The 9,189-nt window shown below is 41.3% G+C and overlaps 1 protein-coding gene across 1 annotated transcript in view; it reads right to left on the bottom strand.

Annotated features, from left to right (window-relative positions):
• Window positions 1-535: 535 nt before the first annotated feature.
• sumf1 (sulfatase modifying factor 1) overlaps window positions 536-9,189 on the bottom strand; it is a 175,387-nt gene continuing 166,733 nt past the window's right edge. Inside the window, exon 9 of the mRNA XM_059649972.1 lies at window positions 536-3,294. Coding sequence (XP_059505955.1) covers window positions 3,181-3,294 — 114 coding nt within the window. The 3' untranslated portion in view covers window positions 536-3,180. The remainder of the gene's footprint in view (window positions 3,295-9,189) is intronic.

Raw genomic sequence — 9,189 nt, 5'->3', positions numbered from 1 at the left:
CAGTCAATATTAATGACTTAGAAAAGCTACATCGTATTGTAGCTAAATTTGCTGATGATACAAAGAAAGCAAGCAATGCGACAATACAAGAGGGACAAAGACACACAAATAGTTATTAGGTGCTGTGGAACATACATTAATACACAAGGCCACGATCCTTACATTCAGAAAGATTACGAACATCTAATGTGCCTGTTTCAACTCAACGGGTAAGAGACATTCTCAGATTTATTTAACAGATCAACACCTTGACCAACAGGAGTCAACCCACAATGGTTTAAAATTCAAACAAAGTTTGGTAGTTAAATGTGAGTCATTAACTGGTGCAATCTTGATGGTAACTAAGTAGAGTCCACTTGCCAACCAACATTCTTCTCTTGTATAGCATAAATGATCTTTTTCCTTTACACTGATATTTCTTGCAAATTATCCTGATGAGTGAGAGATGAAAAGCTTCACCAAGAGTTTGTACTTTTAGTGAAACTTAGGATAAAGATATGGTAAATGAAGCGGCAAAAAAAATGGCAAGTAGAGCATATGTGGAAAAAATGGTCAGAATTTATTTGAAATAAGGAAAACCGCAGTATACTACAATATAAATCCTTCTATACAAATTACATAAAGGTGACTGGCAGGTACAGCAATTAATTAAAAAACGAGCAATGGAACATGAAACTAGGGAAGTATTTCTACAACGCTGCGAGGTTTTGGTGGGACCACACCTGAATGCTGTGTATAGTATTGGTCTCCTTTTCTAAGCAGGGGATATATGTGCATGGGAAGCAGTTCAGAGAAAGGTTACTGGGTTGATCCCTAGGGCGACGGTCTTACGAGGAAAGTTGTGCAGATAAAGCTGATACTCATTAGAGTTTAGAAGTGGGAGCTTGACAGGGTAAATACTCTCACTGCAAATCTAGACCCCCAGGACATGGTTCAAAAATAAGGACGTCTTTGTAACTTCCTTCACAAAGAGCATCAGAGACTACAACTTTGGATATTTTCAAGGTTAAATCAGACAGATCTTTGATCAACAAGGGAGTTAAGGTTTATGGAAGACAAGCAGGAGGATAGTTACAGTCTCAATCAGATCCGCCAAGATCTTAAATGGCACAGCAGAATTGATGGATCAAATGACTTACTCTTTCTCCTCTTTATGACCTTATGACTGTCAAGGGGAAGTGACTGCACTTTTTCTTTTTAAGATGGTCATTGCTTGTCAATTGTATGGTGTGAGTGTTACTCACCACTTGTTCAGTTCTTTCTCCAAGTGGATGTGGAATGCTTCATTATGCAAACAGCCATAAAGTGAATTAACATAGCACAATATCCAGCAAATCTCCTCATTTTTGATGGACAGAAGAATGAAGCAGCTGATAATGACTGGGTCGAGGGCACTATTGAGGAATTCCTGCAACAACATCTCTGCAACCACAACCATCTTCTCTTGTGTTAGTTAGCAACCAGTGGAGTGTGTGTGCCCTTCCTGCCCTTGATTTCAGTATTGTTTGGGTTCCTTGGGGCCAAAGCTAGTCAATTGCCGCCTTCAGCCATTGCTGAAGGGCAGTCACTTACACCTCATTTCACAAATTCATTGCTTCTGTCCGTACTTGGACCAAGGCTGGGATAGGGTCAGGGGCCTGCGTTGTTCTGGCAGAACTGAAGAATCCAAGCACCAGCGAGCGGGTAACTGATGAATCAATACATTTTGATAACATTGTAAAAGACCCTTCTCATCATTTTGCTGATGTTTGAGATTAGACCTAATAGGTAGTCATTTACCAGGTTCGATTTGTGGACAGGACGTTCCTGGAGAGTTTTCTGCCTTGTCAAGTAGATGCAGTGCTAAAAGAGCATGGATCAGCTTGGCTAGAGCTGCAGCTATTCCCACCTTTCCTTGAACCACTATGACCAAGATGGATTACATGGTAATTTATTTACTTGCTGTGTATGGAGCTTGCTACATGCAAATTAAGACCATAAGACACAGGGGCATAAGTAGGCCATTCAGCCCATCGTGTCTGCTGTGCCATTCAATGAGATCATGACTGATCTGATAATCTTCAACTCTATTTTCCTGGATTTCCCCATAATCCTTTATTGATTAAAAATCTCAGCCTTGAATATGCCTAATAATGCAGCCTGAACAGTTCTTTGTGGTAAAGAATACCATAGATTCACTACCCTCTGAAAGAAATTCCTCATCAACTTTGTCTTAAATGTGTGAACCCTTACTCTGAGGTTTGCTGTCTGGTTCTAAACTCTCCTATCAGGGAAAGCCACCATTCCACAATTTTCCTATTAAGTCTTCTAAGAATCTTGTGTTTCAACAAGGTTGTCTCTCATACTTCTATATTTCAACAAGCACAAGCCCTGCCTACTCAAACTCTTTTATAGATCAGTCTCAACATACCTTATCTCAGCCTAGTACACCTTCCCTGGACTGCTTCCAATGCCTGTATAGTTTTCCTGGAATTGGCTACTGTTTCTCTTTACATTACAACATTGACCACACTTCAAATTCATTGCTAGTGACGTACTCTGAGATGCTAAGAATGTTTGGTATAGTGATTAAGTTATTTGTTTTTATGTACTGTCTACATTACAACTGTACACAAAAATACTCTGTGCCATTCACCTCAGTCCAATATTTGAGAATGATCTTATGTGACGTTTATTTACAGAAATTTTAAAACAGATTGAGAAGCAAGCAAACTCTATTACAAGCCTTTCAATATCATTGTGGAAAGATGTAGAGACTTTGGTCTTGGAAAACAATCAACTGGAAGTTTGGTGAAAAAATACCTTTCAAAGCAGTCTTGTTGAGTCCATTCACTTTGCAGTATTTGGTAACGGTTCTAATCAAGAAGATTAATTTTGTTTTAGCTATAACAAAGACAGAATCCAGATGTAGTGTGTCCAGAAGTGTTAGCTGAAACTCTTGCAAGAAACACCTTTCAAACCTCCTGTCCTCTCCCTTTAAATTGAAACCATCTAAATGGAAAGATTGCAGGAATCCATGGCTGAGACATTCACCAGCTTATTGGCAATTTCCAGTAAGCACCAGTTGCTGACTGCTGTAAGGGCTAGTTCCATCGTGACATGTATTCAGCATCTTTCCATCTTCAGGGACGCTAATACTTTGGACGCTTATTTTCCTGTTGACTCTCCCCAGAAGCCAGCTCACCTAAGGTAATCTGGCAGAACATCAGCAGCACAGCGGAAACCCAGATTGGAGGCAGTGCTGTCTGGTGTGTTCTGACTGCGAGCTGCACAACGGTATCTGTAGCAATAGGCCTAAAAATACATTGAAAACTTAGACTTGGACAAGGGTAATTATTCATTCACAGTGCATTATCACATCCCTTCCTGGCATATTACACATTCTGGATATGAAACTTCACTTTTCATATAAAAAATACTCCTTCCCCAAAGCCCTGAGATGTTTTAATTTTCAAGTAGTCAGCCAATTCCTTTGTGAAAGTTGCTACAGATTTGCTTAAGCCAACATTTTAGGTAATGCATTTCATGTCATAACAAATCCTTAGAACATTTCCTTCTCACCTTTTTACCCATTAGCTCAAATCTGTGCCCTCTGGTTCCCTGACCACAGTTTCTCTCTGTTTACAGGGGAAGGTGATGACCTTGTGATATTACTGCTGGACTGTTAATCCGGAGACCTAGATAACATTCTGGGGACCTGGGTTCGAATCCCACCATGGCAGATGGAATTTGAATTCAATGAATGTCTGGAATTAAGAATTTAATGATGACCATGAATTCATTGCCGATTGTTGGAAAAATCCATCTGGTTCCCTAATGTCCTTTAGAGAAGGAAACAGCCATCCTTACCTGGCACTACATGTGACTTCAGTCCCACAGCAATGGGGGTTACTCTTAACTGTCTTCTTGGCAATTAGGAATGGGCAATAAATAGTGCTAATGCCCTCATCCCGTGAATGAATTAAAAAAAAACTCAATGTTGTGGCAGAGTTTGACAGCAGGCAAATCCACTTAAATGTGAACAACATTCCAAGGAGCTAGAAATAACTTGTCAAACAGTGAAAACACACCCGTAGCAGAAGTGGGGCTGAGACCATCAGCCTCTCACTCCGGAAGAGTAGCAATTATTCAGCTTCGCTCTTTGAAGGCTTCCTCGCCTGGATATTTCCTGAATAAACACAGCTTCTACAGTCTTCATGCCAAGTTCGCCCTGACAATTTCCTAAGAGCTCAGGAACCTGTGCATTGACTGATCAAGCCAAGAATGCGAGGTTAAATCCTCTGTTAGTGTCGGATATTCACATCAACATTACTTACTTGACAGCTTTGAGGGAAACCCACCATAGTTAAACCTGGAGGTTGGCAGAATCATGTCAGGTGCTCGACTTGACGCCTGTGTTTTTAGGGCTTTGACCTCTCCAAGTTATGGGCCAAACCACCCTTGGAGTTAAAAACATCCATGACTCCATTTATGAAGCAAAGGATCCCATAACGTTTTGTTTTGAAACAGCTTCATATGTTTGTCTGTTGAAGAATGGCGGGCACAGGTCTGTCTTTCTTTCTATTCCTGCACCTACAACTTAATGTAACGTTTATAAGAAATGCCCCCAGAAATCCATCAACTGAAAGTTTGGTTCTGGATAGGAGTTCCATCTGTGAACTTCCTCTCAGTGGATTCCACATTATTGTGGACTTCAAAGGGTTACTTTCCATTCATACCTCAAAAAAACCCACAAACATTGGACTGATTTTTGAATATGATATCTGCACCCTTTTTTAAACACTTATTCTATTTACAGCTAATATGTTATGAAAAAGGCTTCACTTTTTCAATAATGAATTGACCCATATAAGGGTTACATTTGCTTATTTTTAAAAGAACCTGTAGGAACATGAACTGTCATTAGCCATGGCTGACCAGTTCTAGGTAGGCCAAAGGCTTGCTAAATAATGTCGCAAGATAAGTTATGGAAAGAATCCAAGTGACAATTATTTTAAATCTAATTTAGACAGCGATTATAGAAACATTACCTAGCAACAATGTCTGTTTTTCACAGTTGACACTTGGTTTCCTGTCAGTTTTTCCTACTCGAGCCCTTATCAAATTAAGGCCAGAAATAGACTTCCTCTATCTAAAGCTGGACTGCAAACTATATTGTTGTTTTTTCAGTCTAAATACAAAGTCAATAGTAACACATTTCATTGTAGCCTTAACAGCACCAAGGTGATTGCTGGAAAATAGGAGCATTATTAATTAAGCTATATCCCACTGTGCTAATAAGGCATCCATTTCCCCAGGAAAAATGGCACTGATTAACTTTTCCAAGTATTTACTAGAATCACAGATTGAAAAAGAAATAATTTGCTCAGACTTAAAAGCTGCAGCTGTTTAAGTCTGGCCTGCTTTCTATTCCTTTGAAGGACCTCAAAGTAGACTAGTCACATTCTTCAGATGCACTATGGACAAAAAGGTTGGTTACAATATTAGCATCTCTTTTGATGCACAGCATGAATGAAGAGGACCCGTAGGAAATCCACGTGGACTTGGGGAGAATGTGCAAGTTCCACACAGACAGTTGTCCAAGGGTGGAATCGAACCCAGGTAACTGGTGCTGCAAGGTCGCAGCACTAACCGCTGAGCCACCGTGCCACCCTAATCCATCACCTGTATTTTCAGAGCCTTCAATGTCGCAAACGTTCACAAGATTGTTACCAAGTAAAATCTGGCACCAAGCCAAATAAGACGTGATAATGCTGGATGATCACAAATTTGGTCAGAGATGGGTGTGGCAAGTTTTAAATGAGGAAAAGTTTTGCAGGGGTGGAATTCCAGATCTTGAGACCTCGAGTTAATAGTTCAATTCTACAATCAGGTGCCGAGACCAGGAGTTCTATTTTTCAACCTAAGAAGCTGGGCATCACTGGCTAGGCCAATACATTTTTATCTGTCCCTATTTGCCCTTGAGAGAGTGGCAGCCACTTGACAACTGAATTGTCTGTGTACTGTCTGAGCAGGCAGTTCATTGTCAACACCTTGGGGTTGGAGTTAAACATAGATCAGGTTAGGCAAGGATGGCAGACACAATGGGAACTGCAGATGCTGGAGAATCCGAGATAACAAAGTGTGAAGCTGGATGAACACAGCAGGCCAAGCAGCATCTTAGAAGTTGCCCTACAGTGTGGAAACAGGCCCTTCAGCCCAACAAGTCCACACTGCCCCTTGCAGCATCCCACCCAGACCCATCCCCCTATAACCCACACACCCCTGAACATTATGGGCAATTTAGCATGGCCAATCCACCTTGCCTGCACATCTTTGGACTGTGGGACGAAACCGGAGTACCCAGAGAAAACCCATGCAGACCTGTCCCACCTGGAAAGACAAGGATAGCAGATACATGAGAGGGCCATCGCTCGCAAATTCCTCTCCACGCCACACACAGCCTGACTGTGACCGATATCACTGTTCCTTCACAGCTGCTAGATCAATATCTTGTAACTCCCTCCCTAATAGCACTGTGGGTGAATCTAAACCCTAAGGACTATAGTGATTCAAAAAAGCAAATCACCACCATCTTCTCCAGGAATGGGCAATAAATATGGAGGTAGCCAGTGACTCCCACAATAAGCTAATAAATATACCTTTACAAAACTTTAAAAGAACAGATTTTTATGTTTATTTGACGTGTTTCTTTTTTGATGTGTAATATCCAAACTTTAATCATTATACACCTAATGTTCCTGTGCTCTTTATTGCTGTTTAGTTTTTGCCAGCATCTGGAATTATTTTAATTTCCAGGAATATTTTTTAACGTATACTCTTCCATGGGATGTGGACAGTATGAACTAGGCCAGCATGTGTTGTCCATCACTAATCACCTTTGAGAAGGTGGTGGTGAGTTAAAATGGGAGTCAGAGACAACATGATATAGAACAGGTCATGGAGGCAGGATGAGGCTAGTAGGTAGGAGATGGGGGTTTTGGAAACCAACCTTGCTCATCCCCTCCTCCTAACCTGTCCTTCCTCCCACCTATCCCCTCCTCCCACCTCAAGGCCCACCCCCATCTCCTACCTACTAACCTCATCCCACCCCCTTGACCTGTCCATCCTCCCCAGACTGACCGATCCCCTCCCTAACTCCCCACCTACACTCAGCTTTCCTGGCTCTTTGATCTTTCCGTCTCCTCTCCACCTATCTTCTCCCCTATTCATCTTCTATCCTCCTCCCCCTCTCTCCCTATTTATTTCAAAACTCCCTTCCCCTCCCCCATTTCTGAAGAAGGGTCTCGACCTGAAACGTCAGCTTTCCTGCTCCTCTGATGCTGCTTGGCCTGCTGTGTTCATCCAGCCCTATACCGTGTTATCTCAGATTCTCCAGCATCGGCAGTTCCTACTACCTCTCCAAAATGGGAGTCACATTGGAAGACAATTTGTGATGTCCTGCCATAGTCCTTTGCTTTGTTTGGGAGAGTTGAGGGAGCAAAATGGAGCACTGAAGGAGCCTCACGTGAGGCAGCGACACATGGAGTGGTATGGGGGCAGCACACAGAATAGTAAGTGGTCAAGAAGACAGCCTATGAGTAAGTATATTACATTATTGCAGTAGCATGCTGTAAATTGAGTCTTGCTAATTCTGGACTCAAACCAAATAATTTTTTTTAAGATCATATAATTGGGACTTCAAAGAGCAGGACAAGATTAGATCTTAAGGCAGCCCACCCTTTTTGAGCCTAACCACAAGTAAAACTCTGTTACCTAATTTTAATAGATTGCAGGTCCAGGTATACGCTCCATTTAATGAGCATGACATTTTATTGCTTTGTAATATATACGGTTGATCATGTCACTACAACTTTCTCCAAGACAATGGAATGCGTATTAACTGGAAATGATCATTATTTTCCTTTTAGTTTTTCCACTTCAAGGATTGTTTCCTGTTTGCTGGTGTTCACAGTGTGCTCTGTTTTCCTTCATTTCTGTGGAGATTTGTGACTTTTCTATTTCTTCTGCTCTCCTCATTCTCTGTCTCACTTCTTGAGGGCCAGTGTGGTAGTGACCTTATGACCCACACTCCATCCTTAGCTGCTGTTTCCCACTCATTTTTCAGGTGTGTACAGGTTACAGGTCCTGATCTTCACATGTTGAAGGTCGACATGACTTGGTGCCCGGTGCTAGTGGGGAAGCAGGTTGGGGGCTCCCTGATCTTTGTCAACGCCGCGCACTGGACATGACTAGAAGATGTTGGGAAGGACTCAGATTTGATACTGATTTCCTTCCTCATGAGAAATTGCCTTACCTCTCCACCTGACAGAATAGCTGTTTTCCCAGCTTAGCCATAGGCTGTATCATGAGTGCACTAGTAGATTGACACCATGTAACATTGGCTGAAATAAAACCAAGAATTGCGGATGCGAGAAATCTGAAACAAAAACCAACAGTGCTGGAGAAACTCAGCAAATCTGGCAACATCTGTGGAGAGAAAGCAGAGATAACACTGAGTCCAGTTCGGAAGAAGGGTCACTGGACCTGAAACGTTAATTCTGCTTTCTCTCTACAGAAACTGCCAGACCTGCTGAGTTTCTCCAGCAATATCTGTTTTCTAACATTGGACTGATTGTGATTTAAATAATAAACGTACTGTGGTTATATATCTTGCCACATATAGTTATGCGCCCACTTTGAGGAGATAGCAGTTTTACTTGCACTGTTTAGAGCATAAATATACAGAATGGACAAGATAATTTATTTCCACCTTGTTATGATCCCTCACTCATCCTAAGCCAATGTAATTAACTTTATCATGTGCAATCTAAATAAGATTGGGACATGCTCTGAATTCAGTTACAATCTTAACTTTATTGGTGGATCGCTTTTGATATCTTTACATAAATATTTGTATTTAATTGGACCTCAAGGGTAGACATGCAATCTGTCTATAGGCTTGGATGCTTGCACCCCCTTGTCTGGTCTAAAACCTTAATATTGTAGTGCTGTATTTCATTTCACGAGCACAATATGCTGTTGCACAGGATAATAGAGACATAGTTGGAAAGTAAGAAGGTGCAGCTGTTGCTATTTGAAGTGAAACAGTTATCACTTGAGAAATAGCACAAGGTGCATTTTATGTCAAAAACAAGTTGTTACTACAATCATGACGACAGAATTTTTCAAATATTCAACATCAAAGGA

The sequence above is a fragment of the Stegostoma tigrinum genome, chromosome 11, assembly GCF_030684315.1.
Source record: "Stegostoma tigrinum isolate sSteTig4 chromosome 11, sSteTig4.hap1, whole genome shotgun sequence".
Lineage (NCBI taxonomy): Eukaryota > Metazoa > Chordata > Chondrichthyes > Orectolobiformes > Stegostomatidae > Stegostoma > Stegostoma tigrinum.
Note: the sequence above shows the minus strand (reverse complement) of the source record. Positions and strands in the feature narration are given on the sequence as shown.